The sequence below is a fragment of the Crocuta crocuta genome, unplaced genomic scaffold, assembly GCF_008692635.1.
Source record: "Crocuta crocuta isolate KB4526 unplaced genomic scaffold, BGI_CrCroc_1.0 scaffold6, whole genome shotgun sequence".
NCBI classification, from domain to species: Eukaryota; Metazoa; Chordata; class Mammalia; order Carnivora; family Hyaenidae; genus Crocuta; species Crocuta crocuta.
The window spans coordinates 3,064,901-3,084,617 of record NW_027531917.1 but is presented as its reverse complement, the minus strand read 5'-3'; the positions used below and the strand labels follow the sequence as shown (position 1 = coordinate 3,084,617).

At 38.0% G+C, this 19,717-nt stretch overlaps 1 protein-coding gene across 5 annotated transcripts in view; it reads left to right on the top strand.

Annotated features, from left to right (window-relative positions):
* Positions 1-19,717, top strand: part of CMSS1 (cms1 ribosomal small subunit homolog) — a 386,003-nt gene that overhangs the window by 335,027 nt on the left and 31,259 nt on the right. For 3 of the 5 annotated variants that reach the window (XM_077774839.1, XM_077774843.1, XM_077774842.1), the window contains one exon: positions 19,508-19,596. In XM_077774839.1, coding sequence (XP_077630965.1) covers positions 19,508-19,596 — 89 coding nt within the window. The remainder of the gene's footprint in view (positions 1-19,507; positions 19,597-19,717) is intronic. The other 2 variants (XM_077774840.1, XM_077774844.1) reach the window with 1 other exon arrangement.

Here is a 19,717-nt window from a genome sequence, read left to right as displayed (position 1 = left end):
ATGGATTAGAAAAATTAATGCTGTTAAAATATCCTTACTACATAGAGCAATCTACAGAGTCAGTGCAATCCCTATCAAAATGCAGTAGCATTTTTCACAGAACTAGAACAAGAGACCTCAAATAGCCAGAGTAATCCTGAGAAAGAACAAAGCAGGAGGTATCATGCTTCCAGATTTCAAAGCATACTTTAAAGCAGTCACAATCAAAACAGTATGGCACAAAACACACATAAATCAAGGGAATAGAATAGAGACCCCAGAAATGAAACCATTAAGCCAAGAATATACAATAGAGAAAGGGCAGTCTCTTTAATAAATGATATTGGGAAAACTGGACAGCTACATGCAAAAGAATGAAACTGGACCACTTTCTTACACAGTATACAAAAATAAAGTCAGAATGGTTTAAAGATCTCAGTGTAAGAAACTCTTAAACCATAAACCATAAAACTCTTAAAATATAAGCAGTACATCCAAAAAAAACAAATAATCCAGTGAAGAAATGGGCAGAAGACATGAACACACACTTCTCCAAAGAGGACATCCAGATGGCCAACAGTCATATGAAACAATGCTCAGCATCACTCATCATCAGGGAAATACAAATCAAAACCACACTGAGATACCACCTCACGCCGGTCAGAGTGGCTAAAATGAACAAGTCAGGAGACTATAGATGCTGGTGAGGGTGTGGAGAAATGGGCACCCTCCTACACTGTTGGTGGGAATGTAAAACTGGTGCAGCCCCTCTGGAAAACAGTGTGGAGGTTCCTCAAAAAATTAACAATAGAACTCCCCTATGACCCAGCAATAGCACTGCTAGGAATTTATCCAAGGGACACAGAAGTGCTGATGCATAGGGGCACGTGTACCCCAATGTTCATAGTAGCACTCTCAACAATAGCCAAATCATGGAAAGATCCTAAGTGTCTATGTTATAGCAACGTGGATGGAATTTGAGGGTGTTAATGCTAAGTGAAATAAGTCAGACAGAGAAGGACAGATACCATATGTTTGCACATATAGGTGGATTAGGAGGAACTTAACGGAGGACCGTGGGGGAGGAGAAGAGGAAAAAGAGTTGGGGAGAGGGAGGGAGGCAAACCATGAAAGACTCTTGAATGCTGAGAACAAACTGAGGGCTGATGGGGGTGGAGGAGAGGGGAAGGGGGGTTATGGGCATGGGGGAGGGCACTTGTGGGGATGAGTACTGGGTGATATATGGAAACCAGCTTGACAATAAACTATTTAAGGAAAAAAATATAAGCAGTAAATATATAAAGAACTCATACCAGAAAAGACCCAAAAAATGAATAATTCAACTTAAAAATAAGCTGAGGGCCTGAATTGACATTTTTTCAAAGAAGACATGCAGATGTCCGACAGACACCTGAAAGGATGCTCACCATCAGTAATCATCAGGAAATGCACATCAAAACTACAATGAGATATCATCTCACACCTGTCAGAATGGCCTGTATCAAAAAGACAAGATATAACAAGTGTTGACAAGGATGTGGAGAAAAGGGAACCCCCGTGCCCTGTTGGTGAGAATGTAAATTGGTGAAGCCACTATGGAAAACAGTATGGAAATTCCTCAAAAATTAAATACCAGATGATCCAGTAATTCCTCTTCTGCCCATTTATTCAAAGAGAACAAAAATACCAATTTGAAAAGACATATGCACCCTTATGTTTATCACAGCATTATTTACAAAAGATACAGAAGCAACCTAAGTGTCTATCAGTAGGTGAATGGGTAAAGAGGATGTGGTATACATAAACAAAATGGAATATTATTAAGTCATAAAAAAGATCTTGCCAACATAGATAGACCTACAGGGTATTTTGCTCAGTGAAATAAGCCCAAGAAGAAAAAAAATCTCATATGATTTCACTTGTATGTGAAATTTAAAAAACAAATTAATAAACTTATAGATGCAGAGAACAAACTGGTGATTGCTAGAGGGAGGGAATGGGGGAGGGGTGAAATAGGTAAAAGGGATTAAGAGATACAAACTTCCAGTTATAAAATAAACAGTCACAGAGATATAAAGTACAGCCTAGGGAATATAGTCAATAATATTTCAATAACTTTGTATGGTACAGATGGTAACTAGACTAATTGTGGTGATCATTTCATAACGTATATAAATGTCAAGTCACTATATTGCACACCTAAAAGTAGTTTCATATTGTATGTCAACTATACTTCAATTATTTAAAAAGATATAACACCTTTAAAATTTAACCCCAACATTAAAAGACTTATCCAAATTGATAAGGAAAACATTGAAACCCTTCTTGACAAATAAATAAAGGTCAAAACTATTCTACTCATATAAGAAATATACATGACCAATAAAAAGACTAAAGTATGCCCTCAGTCATAATCAAATGAATGCAAATTAAAATGCAGTATCATTTTTTACCTATTGGCAATATTTAAAAATTTAGTACTTGCTGGAATGTGATGAAACAGATTTTTTTAAATAGATGTTGATGACTTCAAAATTGACCCAAAACCTTCTGGAAAACAGTTAAGATCCATAAAAAAACATGCATACCTTTTACAATGTAATTTCCCTTCTAGAAATCTATTCTAATTAAGAATACATAAAATCTAATCAGAAATACATAAAATCTTAAAAATATATTACAAAAGCAAAATATTGGAAATAATCTAAGTAATGATAGAATAACAAATAGAGTAAGCATACAAAGGTTTGTTATGTAGACAATGAAAAATGTTTTTCAAGACTACTGACATGGGAAAGTGCTCATGATATAATATTAAAAGATACAGGAGTGCCTGCCTGGCTCAGTCGATTGAGTGTCTGATTCTTGGTTTCGGCTCAGATCATGATCCCAGGGTCTTGGCATTGAGCCCTTGCACTGAGCATGGACTCTGCTTAGGATTCTCTCTCTCTCTCTCTCTCTCTCTCTCTCTCTCTCCCCCCCCTAAAATAATTTTTTTAAAAAGACACAGTACTTATATAAGATATGTAATTCCAGATATGTAAACTTGTGTGCATGTGTGTGTCTATACATACATATACTCATAGACAAACAGAGACCGAACAAAAGGTAGAAGTGAATGTTTCAAAATTGTAGTAGTGGATCTTTTGTTTTAGTGAGGCCATCCTCTTATAGTGGTACCAAATTTTCTGAAATCTCCACAGTTAGTATGTATTACTTTTATAACAGGGAAAGGGGTAAAAACTTGACCTCATTAAATGATTACATCTCAGTTTTGTCCCAGAATGTCATGTAAAACCCAAGAATTATAGTTCTTAAGGTTCATTCCAGCTACAAATCCTTCTGTATATTTCCCATATAGTTGAAGTTCCCATGTAGGTTAATATCCTTAAGCCTAGTTTACCAGTAGGTAACTACAAGGATGATGCAAGTAAAATACCTTGTTCTAAACTACACAAAAAGGCAGGTAATTTCTGGCTTTTTCTGTTGAAAACCTGGGTAAGAAAGTTAAGCATTCTGAAGCAGATCACGTGAACATTACACCCACCTTTAATGATTCACAAGATGTATATTAAGAGCATACATTAAGTAATCTAATAGGTACTTGAAGTCTCTAAAGGCTATAGGGTAGTCTTTACAGAAACAGTGAGCTTTTACATTATAACATTTCTCTTTCTTGGGATCACACTTTATAACAAGGGTGAGTGGGTAGCAGGTCTAGCTGTAGCTTCATAGGCTTTTTCCTTATGAAATTTCTGTTCAGGGGACATGATGTAACTCACATACCCATATAACAAGCAATGTTCACCTATATTTTTAAAAATGTTACCCTATCCCTCTATACTTCAACATTCTACCTCACTCTGGAAATTTTGACATGTCCAAGGCATATAGCATTTGTAATAGAAATTGGCCCGAACCAGAGGAGAATCATAAATCACAGCAGTATGACTTCATCAGTCTACAAATGAGAAAACTGGCATAAAGTAAGTGATTTTCCTAAGATCACAAAAGTTGGAACTAGAATGTAAACTTTCTAGGACCTCTTCCATTACTCCTTTACACTGGCGCTTCCCAAAATGTGCAGCGCACTATTCTGGGAGCTATTAACAGTTGTGATCCAAAGAGCAGAGTTCAGGGGTGAAATAAGCCTAAGGATGACCTCATTTCCATTCCCACACTTGGAGAATAGTAATGCATACTAATATATTAAAGAATGCCTGCAGTAAGACAGATACTGAACCAGATGGGAAGTGGGAATGAAAAACATAAACCAGAAGTAGCCTAGACAAACCAGAATATAATTTATCCCCCGCTCAAATGTAGGCTAGAAACAGAGATGGTAAGGGAAAGTTACTGACCGATAATTTGGACTGATTGGGTATTTTTGGTGTTGGTCTTATTTTGGAAAAGGAGAGCTACTCACCACATGCCTCATCTTCTGCCCCAGTTAGATGAGTCTGTGAAAATTTCAGAACATAAATTATTATGTTAGACTGGGTTCTACCCACAAAGCCCCGTGGAATCCAATGCCCTACTTAGAAACCAGTATCACCAGAGAGCTTCTAAGTTTGCTTTCCAAGTTAGAGGAGCAATATTGCATAAGGGTTAGGGGACTCTGAATTAGGACTGCCTAGATCCAAATCTTGGCTCTCTCTTTAATCTTGGGCAAGTGCCTCAGTTTCCATCTCTGTAAAAGAGATGATAACAGCACCCATCTCATAATGTTGATATGCAAATTCAATGAGTTAATATATGTGAAGCATTTAGAACAGTGTCTTGCATGAAATAAAGACTATGTAAGAGTTACTTTATTATTAACTTCTATTCCAGGAACTGAGAATTTTCAAACAGTGCTTCCAAATATATCAAGGATGCTCATCCATAAACATTATAATTCTTTTAAGACCCAGAATACTACTGCCAGTACCTAACTCTGGCTACAAAAGTTGACCAGAAAAGATTAAATTGAAATTACTCATAGTTTGAAAACCGCCTCCCAAACATATAAATGTACATTAATATTAGAAGAAGGATGGACCTCTAACATTCAAGACTAAAGTTAGATCGTCTTGCCCAAGCTGACTTAACTATTTTTTTCCTTAAGTTAAAAGAAAATGAGATTTTTTTAAATGCCTTATTGCTGGACAGACAACAGGCAGGTAGCTGTTTTGCCTGCAAAGTTGTCCCCTGATATTTGCATAATCTTCACTGCATTTTTGTAACTTAAAGGTAGGACAGGTCCTGTGGCATCCTGATTTTTTACTTTAAAGGTCCCTTTCTCTGTTACTGTGGCCAGGCTTAGGTGTGAGAGTTCACACAAAAGGTCCAGTTCCGGTGGCTCTGAATGCTTTGCCCCTGACATGGGGTGGTGGTTACTGAGAAACCCTATGTGTGTGGAGGGGAAGGGAAGGGGTGGGGAGGGAAGGGAAGGGCTTACTAACCTGGACCAGTAAAAAAAAATTTTTTTAAATAACCTTTAAAATTTAGTTCTGCTGACATGGAAATGGTAACAGAAATTTGGTAGTATTTAAGCTTTCCATGGGGCGCCTGTGTGGCTCAGTCGGTTAAGCATCTGACTTTGGCTCAGTTCATGATCTCATGGTTTGTGAGTTCGAGCCCCATGTCGGGCTCTGTGCTGACAGCTCAGAGCCTGGAGCCTGCTTCGGATTCTGTCTCCCTTTCTCTCTGCCTCTCTCCGGCTCACACACTCTCTCTCTCTTTCAAAAATAAATAAAAACTCTTAAAAAATAAAAAATAAATAAGCTCTCCACAAAGAGGAAGTGAAACATTTTTTTCTTTAGTCATACATTTTTGAGAGGATCTTATTGGTCTTAGTACTTTTCTTTTAGGGTAAAGTTCTTTTTCTCTACTTTTTCTTTCAGAAGTTCAGAACCCGTTAAGTGACTCCAGTTCAGAGTTTTGCAAATCATGTCATTCCAGATTTTCTAACTGTAAAATTTTCTGTGTGAACTGGCAACATATTTTGTAAGCAAAGTTAGGATCTGTTGCTAGGGACATCTTCGGCTCTGAAAACAATACATTACTGGAATGCAGAGTAGGCTGTAGCAGTTGCCACCAGACATGGCAAAATGAAAGGGGAAAAGGTACCCCCTCCCACATTCCTCCTTCCAGTGCAGAATGACAAGATTTCTGATAGAGCCAACTCAATGGGGACTTACATTTAGAAACATTTGTTTTGTCAAATCTTTTGGAGAAAAGGAAAAGAGCCTGAGAGAAGAAAAAGGTCAATCACGGCCAGTTTCTTGCAGTATATGAAAGTGAGAAGGCAAAAAGGGAAAGACGGTAGCTAAGAAAAACAGAACAAAACAAAACGAAACTGGAGAGGCATATGCCAGGTAAAACATAAAGCCATTACAAACCTGTGGAAGACTTTGAGTGGGCCAGTGTCCCTGGATCTGGACCTGAGACTGCATGGCCAGAAAAGACTAGGACGCTAAAGGTTGAGCCTACCAGAGCTTCCCTGAGCAGCCCCTCCCAAAGCAATCAAATGCCCTGGATTAGGCACCACACACTTGGCCTTGGGTTTGTTGCTCCTTCTGCAGCCTACCACCGAATTCTTCATTTCTGTTCTCCTTTGCCCCACATTTTCCTTCCTTAGTTAAAATTGCACTACTTGCTAGATTAGAACCCTAACATAGTCTTGTTTTCACTTTCAAGAGGGTAAATTTTGGAGGATGAATTGAGTTGAATTTTGGAAGATGGTGGTAAGATTTTGATAGAAAAGCAAAGATAACAAAGCTAAAGAGAGGGCTAGCATTTTGGACACTTGGAGTGAATGAAAGATACACCTACAGACAGTAGAATTATCTTCTGGTGTGGCCAACTTGATTATAAGTCCTTATTTTTCAGTCATGAGATAGCTATAGTAATTATTCTGATTTTTTTTTTACATTTATTTATTTTTGAGAGACAGAGTGAGACAGAGCATGAGCCGGGGAAGAGCAGAGAGAGAAGGAGACACAGAATCCAAAGCAAGCTCCAGGCTCTGAGCAAGCTGTCAGCACAGAGCCTGATGCGGGGCTTGAACCTACGAGCCTTGAGATCATGACCTGAGCACACTTTGTTTTTTATGTTTTTTTTTAATGTTTTATTTATTTTCTAGGAGAGAGAGAGAGAGACAGCATGAACAGGGGAGGGTCAGAGAGAGAAGGAGTCACAGACTGAAACAGGCTCCAGGCTCTGAGCTGGCAGTCAGCACAGAGCCCGACGCGGGGCTCGAACCCACGAACCGCGAGATCATGACCTAAGCGAAAGTCAGACGCTTAACCGACTAAGCCACCCAGGTGCCCCGACGTGAGCCCACTTTGGACGCTCAACTGACTGAGCCACCCAGGTGCCCCAGCTATAGTAATTATTTTGAAAAGCATACAAAGCAATAAAGGGTGGAGCATGACCACTGTTGATATAAGTGGAGTCAGAATTGAGAGTCCCTTCTTTCATTGGGTGTGCTTTTCACTGTTTGTCCTTCCCCTCCCCGCCATCCCTCCCCCTCACCTTCCCTGTCTTCTGTTTTGCCAGTATGGCCTTTAGGGCCTTTGCTGAGTTCTGTCTTCACAGGGTCATGTTCTTTGGATGTGGGAATTGTATTCTTTCTCAGTGATGCTGGTGGGAGTCCCTTAATGAGCTGGGAACAAGGCTCTTGAAGAATAGTTCCCAGTCCTCCTTCTTCTGGCCAAATAAAACATTCTGGCTCTTAGGGATGAGTAATTTTAGCAAAACACTTTAGACTGTTGAAGTACAGCTGTGTCTCCAGTATTAGTTTTCAGCTTGTATAGATTTCCCAGAGAACAGCTGACCCCTCTAGAAATATGGAACACCCCCTCAAACAAGCAAAATTAAACTAAATTAAACAAGGTTGATTTTTAAAAACTGAGTCACAACATAATGATAAAAGGAACAATTCAACCAGTAAGTTTTAATGATTCTAAATTTGCACACCTAATATACCTATGAGATGTGTAAATAAAAATTGGCAGAATTGCTCGAAAACAGGGACTAATTCAAAATAAGAGTGGGAGATGTTAATGCATATGTCAATAATTGATAAATAAGACAAAAATTTATACACATAGGGGCACTTGGGTGACTCAGTTGGTTAAGCATACGACTTCAGCTCAAGTCATAATCTCATGGTTTTTGAGATCAAGCCCCACATCAGGATCTCTGCTGAGCCCACTTCAGATCCTCTGTTCACCGTTCCACCACCCCCGCCCCTGCTTGCACGCACTCTCTCTCTCTCAAAATTTTAGAAAAATTTATTTTAAAATTTTATACACGTATAATAGATTTGAAAAACATAATTAACAAGTTTATCTATGATCATATGTAGAACTCTGCACCTAACAATTAGAAATTATACATTCTATTCAAAAGCATTTTTACAGAGGCACCTGGGTGGCTCAGTTGGTTAAACGTCCGACTTCGGCTTAGGTTATGATCTCATGGTCTGTAGGTTCGAGCCCCGTGTCAGGCTCTGTGCTGATAGCCCGGAACCTTGAGCCTGCTTCTGATTCTGTGTGTGTGTCTCTCTCTGCCCCTCCCCTGCTCTCTCTGTCTCAAAAATAAATAAACATTTTAAAATTAAAAAAAAAAAAAACTTTGACATAATTTTAAATCACTTATGTACTAGACCAGGGTCTGGCAAACTGTGGCCCATGGACCCAATTCAACCAGGATGTGTTTCTGTAAATAAAGTTTTATCAGATCACAGCCATGCCCATTCATTTATGTATTGTCTAGGGCTGCTTTTGCACAACAGCAGTTTGAGTCGTTACTCACAGAGGACTTATTGCTCTCCAAACCCTCCACCTATTTACTATATGTCCCTTTATCTAAAAAGTTTGCTGGTCCCTGTGCTAGAAAATAAAGTAAGTTTTAACAAATATCAAATAATTAATATGCAAGCCATTTCTCTAACCACAATACTGAAAAAAGATGACTAAAAAAAAATCTGTTTTGGAAATTTAAAAATACACTTCCAGATAATTAATCAAAGAAAAATCATTGTGGAACTTTAAAACTATTTAGAATTAAGTGATTATGAAAATGCTATAACATTAAAACATTTGGTATTCAACTTCAGTTATATTTAGAGAATATATATAGCCTTAATGCTTACATCAGAAAAAGGAAAACTTCGTGGGCTAGCTATCCAACTACAAAAGCGAGAAAATGAATAGAGTAAACCCAAAGAAAGTAAAGAACATTAGTGTAGTAGAAATAAAAAATATAATAGAAATATCTAAAAATACAGAACCTGGTTGTTGTTGTTTTTTAAAGACCTCTCCAAAGTTGAATAACAAAAAATAAGGTGCAAATAAAAAAATAGGAGAAAAGAAAAAGGAAACATAGCTACATACAGTGATCAACTCCAATATATTTGATCAGTTAGATAAAATCGCCAGTTACCTAGAAAAAATATCACTTACTAAAGCTGAATTAAAAATAAACAGAAAGGGGCACCTGGGTGGCTCGGTCGTTTAGTTGGCTGACTTCGGCTCATGTCATGATCTCGAGGTTCGTGGGTTCAAGCCCCGTGTCGGGCTCTGTGCTGACAGCTGGCTCAGAGCCTGGAGCCTGTTTCAGATTCCGTGTCTCCCTCTCTTTCTGACCCTCCCCTGCTCACGCTGTCTCTCTCTCTCTCTCTCTCTCTCTGTCTCTCTCTGAAATAAATAAAACATTTTTAAAAAGTAAAATAAACAGAAAAGGGGTGCCTGGGTGGCTCAGTTGGTTGAGCATCTGACTTTTGATTTCAATTCAGGTCATGATCCCAGGGTCATGGGTTTGAGCTCCACATTAGGCTCTGGGCTGAGCAAGGAGACTGCTTGAGATTCTCTCTCCCCTTGCCCCCTGCCTCACTCACACTCTCTTTCTCATAAACAACTAACTAACTAACTTGGGGCACCTGGGTGGCTCAGTCAGTTGAGCGTCCAACTTCGGCTCAAATCATGATCTCATGAGTCGAGCCCTGTCTCAGCCTTGCTCCTCTCAGTGCAGAGCCCACTTGAGAAATTCTGTCCCTCTCTCTCTCTTCCCTTCCCCCGCTCTCAAAAATAAATAAACATTTTAAAAAACACAACAAACTCTTAGCAATCATGGGCTCTGGGATTTAAATCCCAGCTCTGTCATGATATTAGTTGTGTGACATTGCATAAGTGTTACATATTGTTTAATGAAAGTTAGGGTCTATATTTATTTTAAGTTGGGTTGCTTGAGGATTAATTTACATTCAGCAAAATTACCCTTTTGTGTACAGTTCTATGAACTTTGACGGATGAATATAGTTTTGTAACCACCAACACAGTTAAGATATAGAACATTTCTGTCACCCCTGAGAAGTCTTCCATCTCTGTCCCCAGTAACTACTCATCTGATTTTTGTCCCTATAATTTTGCCTTTTCCAGAATGTTAAATAAATGAAATTACACATTATGTATCCTCTTGAATCTTGTGTGTCTTTCACTTAGCATCATGCCTTTGAAATGTATCCATTACTATTGTGTGTTTCAGTTTGTTTTCTTAAGAAACTGTAGAACTAATGAAATTCAACAAGTTATTAGCCAGTACACATCAAGGTTTTTGTGAGACCTGAGCTTTTCTNCCTTTTGTGTACAGTTCTATGAACTTTGACGGATGAATATAGTTTTGTAACCACCAACACAGTTAAGATATAGAACATTTCTGTCACCCCTGAGAAGTCTTCCATCTCTGTCCCCAGTAACTACTCATCTGATTTTTGTCCCTATAATTTTGCCTTTTCCAGAATGTTAAATAAATGAAATTACACATTATGTATCCTCTTGAATCTTGTGTGTCTTTCACTTAGCATCATGCCTTTGAAATGTATCCATTACTATTGTGTGTTTCAGTTTGTTTTCTTAAGAAACTGTAGAACTAATGAAATTCAACAAGTTATTAGTTTTTTTTTTTTTTTTTTTTTTTTTTTAATATTTATTTTTGAGAGAGAGAGAGGGAGAGCACAAGCTGGGAGAAGAGTAGAGAGGGGGGTAGAAAGAAAGGATCCAAAGCAGTCTCTATGCTGACAGCGGAGAGACTGATGTGGGGTTTGAACCTACAAGCTGAGATCATGACCTGAACCAAAGTCAGACACTAAACTGACTGAGCCACCCAGGTGCCCTGTGTGACCTGAGGTTTTCCATATAAGGGGCCCTCTCTTAGAAAAAGAATACAAAATTACTGATAGAAAATTAGGTATGAAAGTAGTTGTTTTAAATAAGAAATCACAGCAGTACTGCTGTAAACACAGGAATTCTGAAAGTTTTTATTTTACTTATCTCCATCAAATAAGAACAAAATATATGGGGTTTTTTTTAAACTATATAAAATGTACTATCTACTGTGTTCCTACTGGAAAGGCCTTTCATTTTGAATATAGACAAAAATAGGAACCTAATTCTCTGCTTACAGTTTTATATTTTTGATGATTGGAAGGTTTTTCCACTGACTAGTTTTTGGTTTCATACATCCCAAACCTGGTTTCTCCTCCACTTCCCCCATACTTCTAGGGAAGGATGCTACAGCTGTGTTTGTGTCATGGTCTACAGTCTCTGAAGGAAGGAGAAAATATGTGCAGCTTCTTAATGTTACTTGCTCTTTTTGCCTTGGGTTGGAAAGGGACAGTATATTTGATGCCTGTATTGGAAGAATTCAACCAGTTCCATCTAGTGGTATCTTTTTTTTTCTTTTCCTTCCTTCCTTCCTTCCTTCCTTCCTTCCTTCCATCCTTCCTTCCTTCCTTCCTTCCTTCCTTCCTTCCTGTATACTCTCAGGGAATAGGAGATGCGACTGCCCCATCTTATTGATTCCGCTCTAGAGGCCCAGTCAGACACTGGGACTAATTAGTGGAGGCCTGGCCTAACCCCTTCAAAGACCAGCAGTTCTAGAGGAAGCTGGGAGCTGGAACCAGCCTGGCTAGGTTGCGTCCCATACTTTTCTTTTAATACTCTCTTAATGGAAATCACAGAACTAGCATCTTTATTTCAGAAAAGCAGTTTTCTCTTTTGAAACCAAAAAACATCACAGACTAAAGAAACAACTAAATTATTCAACCTACACTGATACGAGATGACCTCATTTTATATGTTAAAAGGTTTCAGATGAAATAATTTTTTTGGGTTCAGAATGTAACTCAGATTTAGAGCATTTGGTTAACAAGGTATTTTAAATATTTCTCATGGGTTTTTGTTGCGTAAGAGTCACATAGCTTTAAAAATGTGTTATTTTCAGCTAGATTTCTTAAATACAGACTATACTCCAGTTATCTGATTCTGGGCAATGGAGGAATACAGAAATCAGATTTTTCTTTTTTAAATTTTTAAAGTTTACTTATTTATTTTGAGAGAGAGAGAGCACAAGCAGGGAAGGAGCAGAAAGGAGAGAAGGAATTCCAAGCAGGCTCTGTGCCATCAGTGCAGAGCCCAAAGTGGGGCTCGAACTCACAAACAGTGAAATAATGACCTTAGCTGAGATCAAGAGTTGGATTGTTTAACTGACTATGCCACCCAGGAGCCCCCAGAAAAAAATTTTAAAGCATTATTTGAGTTTTAAATGTTTTGGGGTTTCATCCTGACATTTATTTATCTATTTGCATTTTATCCACTTTATCTTGAAGTGACTTTTAAAGTTAATAAAGGAAGATTTATTTAAGTGGTTTAATGTTTTACATGGAGAATATATGTTACTTTTATAATAGAAATACAAATGAAGCAATAGGTATAGGGGAGTGCTTTTTCCTTTAAGGTTATTTATTTATTTTGGGAGAGAAAGCTTACATATACACTAGTGGGGGAGGGGTAGAGAGAGAGGAAGAGAGAGAATCCAAAGCAGGCTCCAAGCTGTCAGCACAAACCGTGAGACCATCAAGAATGATGAACTCAAGAGTGGGACGCTCAACTGACTGTGCCACACAGTTGCCACATTACTTTTAATCAACACTGGGCTAAAGTACTTGGGACACTAATGGATACCCTCACAGTATTTATGGTTCAGCAGAGAGAAAGCCTAACATTTACGCAATAGGAACACGCACTATATAGAAGGATAAAGTTATATCCTGATTTACAAGGTAAGTGTAAAGTACAGAGACAACAAAAAGAAGGAGGGCTGTGTGATCAGCCAAGGCTTCCCTGAAAGATCCCAAATGAAGATGGATTGGAGGATGTTAAGAGAAAGGGAGGCCAGTATGAGAAATTTCACAGGAACTAGAGGTGGTTTTTTGGGGAAATTCCCCAGGTGGAGTTACCAGATTTAGCAAATAAAAATAAATGCCCCTTCTTTAAATTCAAATTTCAGGGGCGCTGGGTAGCTGGTCGGTTAAGTGTTGGACTTCGGCTCAGGTCATGATCTCACGGTTTGTGGGTTCGAGCCTGCTTCAGATTCTGTATCTCTCTCTCTCTGAACCCTCCCCTGCTCACACTGGCTCTCTCTCTCTCTGAGAAATAAACAAAAACATTTTAAAAATAAATAAATTCAAATTTCAGATAAATGGTGAATAATTTTTAATACCATATAGATATTTCCATGTAATATGTGAGACATACTTATACTAAAATAATATTCAATAACTTTTATATTTTTGTGTTTAATGTGGCAACCTTACCCTGGGGGCTTTTATTCTTGAAGACTCCATTGTGGCCTCCCTAGGTTGAAAATTATTTCTGAATTCTGCTTCCTTCCTGGCTCTCCTGTCCTAACCAGGACAGCAGTGACAGGGGTACCATAGCAGCAGTAATAGGGGTACCATAGCAGGAGAATGGTACTCTAGTACCACACACCTGTTGGCTTTTCAAGAATAACAATTTTGGGCTTCCTGAAGAAGAGGATGGATTTCCTTTAAACATTTTTAATTAAACTTTTTAATTGTGAAATCATCATAGATTTACATGTAATTGTAGGAAACAGTATATAGAGAGTTCACNTTTATATATATATATATATATATAGTATAAATATATAAATATATATATATAAATGGTAACAACAAAGATATTGAGATTGATACAATTAAGATACAGAAAATTTCCATCCCAGCAAGAATCCTTCTTTTGTTGCTCTTTTATAGCCACACCTACTGCCCCCTAACCCTACTCCTTCCCTACCTGCTTGAGACTACTATTATGTTCTCCATTTCTAGAATTTTGTCATTTCGAGAATGATGTATAAGTGGAATGGCACAGTATGTAACCTTTTGAGATTGGCTTTTTTCAGTAAGTATAATTCTCTGGAAATTTATCTTAGGTTGTGTGTATTAATAACTTACTCCTTTCGGGGCGCCTGGGTGGCTTAGTCGGTTAAGCGTCCAACTTTCGCTTAGGTCATGATCTCACAGTTCGTGGGTTCGAGCCCCGCATCGGGCTCTGTGCTGACTGCCAGCTCAGAGCCTGGAGCCTGTTTCAGATTCTGTGACTCCCTCTCTCTCTGACCCTCCCCTGCTCACGCTGTCTCTCTCTCTCTCCTAGAAATAAATAAAAATATATTTTAAAAAAATAATAACTTACTCCTTTTTATTGCTGATTAGTATTCTATAGTATGGTTATATTACAGTTTGTCTAACCATTCACCTATTAAAGGACATCTGGGTTTTTTCTGGTTTTGGGCTATTATAAATAATAAAGCTGCTATAACATTTCTGGACAATTTGTTTAAACAACAATATTTTTTTTTGTTTCTCTGGGATAAGTGCCCAGGAATGCAATATCTGTGTTATATAGTAGTTGCATGTCTCATGTTTTTGGTTGTTGTTGATAGCACACAAGAGGAGGGAAGGCAGAGAGCGGGAAAGAGAATCCCAAGCGGGCTTTATGCTCTGCAGGGAGCCCAACATGAGGCTCTGTTTCACCACTGGGAGATCATAACCTGAACCAAAATCAAGAGTTGGAGCCTTAACCGACTGGGCAACCCAGGCACCTGTATGTTTAATGTTTTAAGGATAAGCCAAACTTTTTTCTATTTGTGGAATGAAAATGACTGTACCATTTTCCATTCCCTCTTGGAGTGAGTGAAAATCCAGTTTCTCTACATGCTCACCAGCATTTGGTGTTGACACTTTTTAATGTTAGCCGTTGATAGATTTATACTCATATTTTGTGGCTTTAATTAGCATTTCTGTATTGATTAATGATATGGAACATATTTTCCTGTAATTACTTTTCTGTTCATGTCTTTTGCCATTTCCTAAGTCAGTTGACTAGTTTTATAGTGTTCAATTTTAGAACTTCTTTATATTGTCTAGATACTGGTCTATCCTTTGTTAGACATGTAGTTTGCAAATATTTCTCCTACTCTGTAGTCTGTTTTTCCATCTCCTTAACAGGGTCTTTGCAAAGCAGCAGTTTTCAATTTTGATCAAGTCTAAACTTATCAACTATTCCTTTTATTGATTGTATTTTTAGTGTCAAAATTGAGAACTTTGCCTAACCCTAGATCCTAAGATTTTTTTCCTAAAGGTTTTATAGTTTTACCTTTTAGCTTTAAATTTGTGATCCATTTTTTAAGGCAAATTTTGTGTAAGGTGTAAAACTTAGGTAAGGGTTCATTTTTTTTTTTTTTTTGCCTATGGATTTTTTCCCTATTTGTTAAAAAAGTTACTTTTCCTCTATTGAATTTCTGTTGTTAAAAATCAATTGAGTTAGGGGTGCCTGGTGGCTCAGTGGGTTGAACATTCAACTCTTGATTTCAGAGAGAGAGGGAGAGAGAATCCCAAGCAGGCTGACAGCTCAGAGCCTGATGGTGGGCTCAATCCCTTGAACCATGAGCTCATGACCTGAAGCAAAATCAAGAGTGAGATGCTTAACTGACTGAGCCACCCAGGCACCCCTATTTAGGTCTTATTTGATTTCTTTCATTAGTGTTTTGTAGTTTTCAGCATGTATGTGCCATACATGTTCTGTTAAATTTATGCCCAAGTATTTTAGGTTTTTTCCAGCAATCGTAAATGGCATTGTATTTTTAATTTTTGTGTTCGTATGTTTGTTGCTTATTATATAGAAATAAGGGGCTTGGGTGGCTCAGCTGGTTAAGCGTCCGACTTCAGCTCAGGTCATGATCTCACAGTTCGTGGGTTCGAGCCCCGCCTCAGGCTCTGTGCTGACGGCTCAGAGCCTGGAGCCTGCTTCAGATTATGTGTGTGTCTCTCTCTCTGCCTCTCCCCTGCTCATGCTCTGTCTGTCTCTCAAAATAAATAAACATTAAAAAATATTTTTTTTAAGAAACAGAATTGTTACATGCTTATCTTTATTCTACAACTTAGCTAAAGTCACCTAATCTAGCATGGTTTGGAAGTTTGGGGGAGGTTTTTTTTCTTTAATTTCTTGGGATTTTCTGTGTAAACAATCATGTCATTTGCAAATGGGGGCAGTGTGAGGTCTTCCTCTCTGATGTGTATGCCTTTCATTTCCTTTCTTGCCTTATTGCACTGATGAAAAGTTCTAGCACTATGTTGAATAATTCTGGTCAAAACAGACATTTGTGCCTTGTTCCCAATCAGGGAGAAAGCATTCAGCCTTTCATTATTAATTATAATGTTTACTGTAAGTTTTTTATACATGCTGTTTACCAATTTCTTTTAAATTTGTTCATGTCTTTATATCCTAGAATATGCTCTATCTTGGGATATGTTCCACAACACTTGAAAAGAATATGTATTTGTTGAGTGGAGTGTTGAGTACAAATGCTGATCAGATCCTATTGGTTCATTGTTGTCACTTCATTCTTCTATGAATGTCTTTCATTTCTATCAGTTTTTGCTTCCTGCATTTTGTAGCTCTGTTGTTTGGTGTATACACACTAAGGATTGCTATATCTCCTTGACAGATCCACACTTTTATCATTATATAATGTCTTTCTCTTTCTGTGGTAATTTTCTTTACTCTGATGCCACTCATCTGATATTAATATAGCCTCTCTGATTTGTTTTGATCAGTATTTCTATGTTATGTTTTTTCCATCATTTTGCTTTCAACTTGTATATGTTATTATATTTGACATAAGTTTCTTGTAAATAGCATTAGTCATTTTTTAATCTACTCTGTCGATCTCTATCTTTAAATTGGCATTTTTAGACCATTTACGTTTATGTAATAATTGATATGTAGGGATTTAAATCTGTCATTTTATTCTTGTTTGTTTTATTCTGTTCACCGTTTTTAGTTTCTCTATTTTCTCTTTCCTACTTTTCTGTTCCTCACTTGAACATTTTCAGAATTCTATTTTTTTTTATCTTAGCGTTTTTGAGTGTATCCCTTTGTATAGCTTTTTTAGTGGTTGCTAAAAGCACTAGGGTGGGTGTGACGTTCTTACAACATCACCGTATGGAAATGCTGACTCCTTACCAGGACTCCTCCAATACCAGTGAGGATGGAGAGGTGCACTCCATGACTGCCCAGAGGAGGTGGAATTCAAGGCTCACCCTATGGTCTCTATTGATGCTGCAATGGTGGTAGTAGTGATGGGAGGAGGAAACAGGTCTGTTAGTACCCTTGAGGGATGAAAATCCCTACGGTGTTCAATCCTTGCTTGATCATCTCTGATACCGCCCTGATGGAAAGTAGAGGAAGTGTTGGGGTACCTCATTACAGTTTGGCAAGGATGGAAGTTTAGACTCTCTACTCAGCCAGTTTGTGGGTGGAGCCAGTTGTTTGTTTGTTTGTTGTTTGTTGTGGTGTTTGGAGTCAAATAGTTATTGTCTAAACATTTTCCATCTTACTATGTTGTCTTTTTCCTGCTCATTTTGTTAAATAGAACAGATGTTTGGTAGGGCTTTTTTTGTCTGCTTCCATTAGCATTTCCAAGTTGCTGGCTTCTTTAGCGCCAGGCCTGAGATAATAAGGCAAAAAAAAAAAAAGAGAGAGAGCGAACTAACTGCTGTGTTGCCCTTTATAGTCCAAAGTCCCAAAGTGCCTCCTTCTCTCTACTTTTTAGAGACTTCCTATGTTTGTTTTATATATAATGTCCAGGATTTTTAGCTGTACTTAGCAGGAAGAATAGGGAAAAATACTACTACTACTATTACTATCTTTCCATAAGCAGTTCTACAACTATTTTTAATGTTAACTTAATAACTCATTTAGAAGCCCTATTAATCTTTTTTTTTTTTAAATCCTCTTTTTCATGCTATACAGCTAACTAGAAGTATGTGTCGTAAGTTCTCTGTAAAAACAGAACCAATAGGAGACCTATATCTATATATGTATCTCCAAATATAAAGTAAGGACTTGACCTATGCACTCATTGAGGCTGGCAAGTCCCAACATCGTCAGTGTGAAGTGGCCCGCTGGAACCCAGGTCCCAATCCTAGTCCGAAGGCCTAAGGACTAGGAGAGCTGATGGTGTAGTTGTAGTCTGAAGGCTGACAGGCTTTAGATCCAGGAGGAACTCCTACTTCATTTCAAGTCCAAAGGCAGAAAAAAATTCTCTTACTCAGCAGAAAGTCTGCCTTTTTGTTTTATTCAGGCCTTATCTAATGAGGCCCACCCGCATTAGGGAAGGCAATCTACTTTATTCAGTCTACCATTCAAAGGTTGACTCATCCCAAAACACCCTTGCAGAAACACCCAGAATAACGTTTGACCAAATATCTGGGTACCCTATGGCCCAACCAAGTTGGGATATAAAACTAACCACCGTATTATGCAAACATGTAAAAAATTATGACTACCCGATTGGTTAATTTGAACTCGAATGTGAATTCTGACCACGGTTGCTCACAAATTCACATTTTGGCTTGACTTTTGAGACATATGGAGAAATTCAAAGAAAGTGAGTAAAGCTTTTCAAAGATTCAAAAAATGTGTTTGAGGAGAACAACCACTAAAATCTGGAAGACGGAATGGCATTATGCAAAGTAAGAAATTTATGGTTGCTGTGTTTCTTCAGTAGAGCTTTCTAAACAGGAGAACTGTTAAAACTTATATTTTACATGACTCTTAGAGTAAGAATTTATTTTTTCCATTGTTGAAAAATTTAAAAAATTCAAATTAAGTATTTCTAATGGTCTATAATCCTTTTGTCACAGTGTCTTAACATTCCCCCTGGGGCCAGCACTGAGGTATCTAGAACTGCTGGTTTTCAGGACAGGCAATATCACTTGCAGAGAGAACTTTGGACTCAAATACATCTGGGTTCCCAGGTGTGTGACCTGGGGCAAATTGCTTTACCCCTCTAAACAGCAACTTTCTTATCTGAAAATGACAAGTTTAATATCTGTAAAAGCAGTATAGTGCTCCATAATTAAACATTTTCAAATCTTAGGCATCTGGATAATCTGCAGTTTTGCATTTTTATAGAAAAGACTGACATCTTGGTGCTTAAATCTCTACATTCTGAATCATTGCCTTGAATTTAGCTTCTTAGAATTGAGTCAAGGATAGAAACTTTTGGAAAGGGGGTACCAAGATTACACCAGCAATGGGAAAAAGAAAGAGAGACAGACAGACACAGAGAGAGAGAGAGAGATGCTTTTCTAATTTTTGAACTTTTTATTTCCTAGAAGCATCAGATGGTGAAGGAGGAGGAGACACAGAAATGATGCAGCAGGAGACAGCTCCAGTTCCTGCCCTGTCAGAGAAAACCAAACAGGTGACCATACTGTGGGAAAGTCACAACTGTTGGATTCTGGAATCAGCTTCTACCCCTCTACACCACTCCTTGTTCTTTAACATCAGTTAGTGGGATTTGAGGGAAGCCTGGCTCTTCCTTG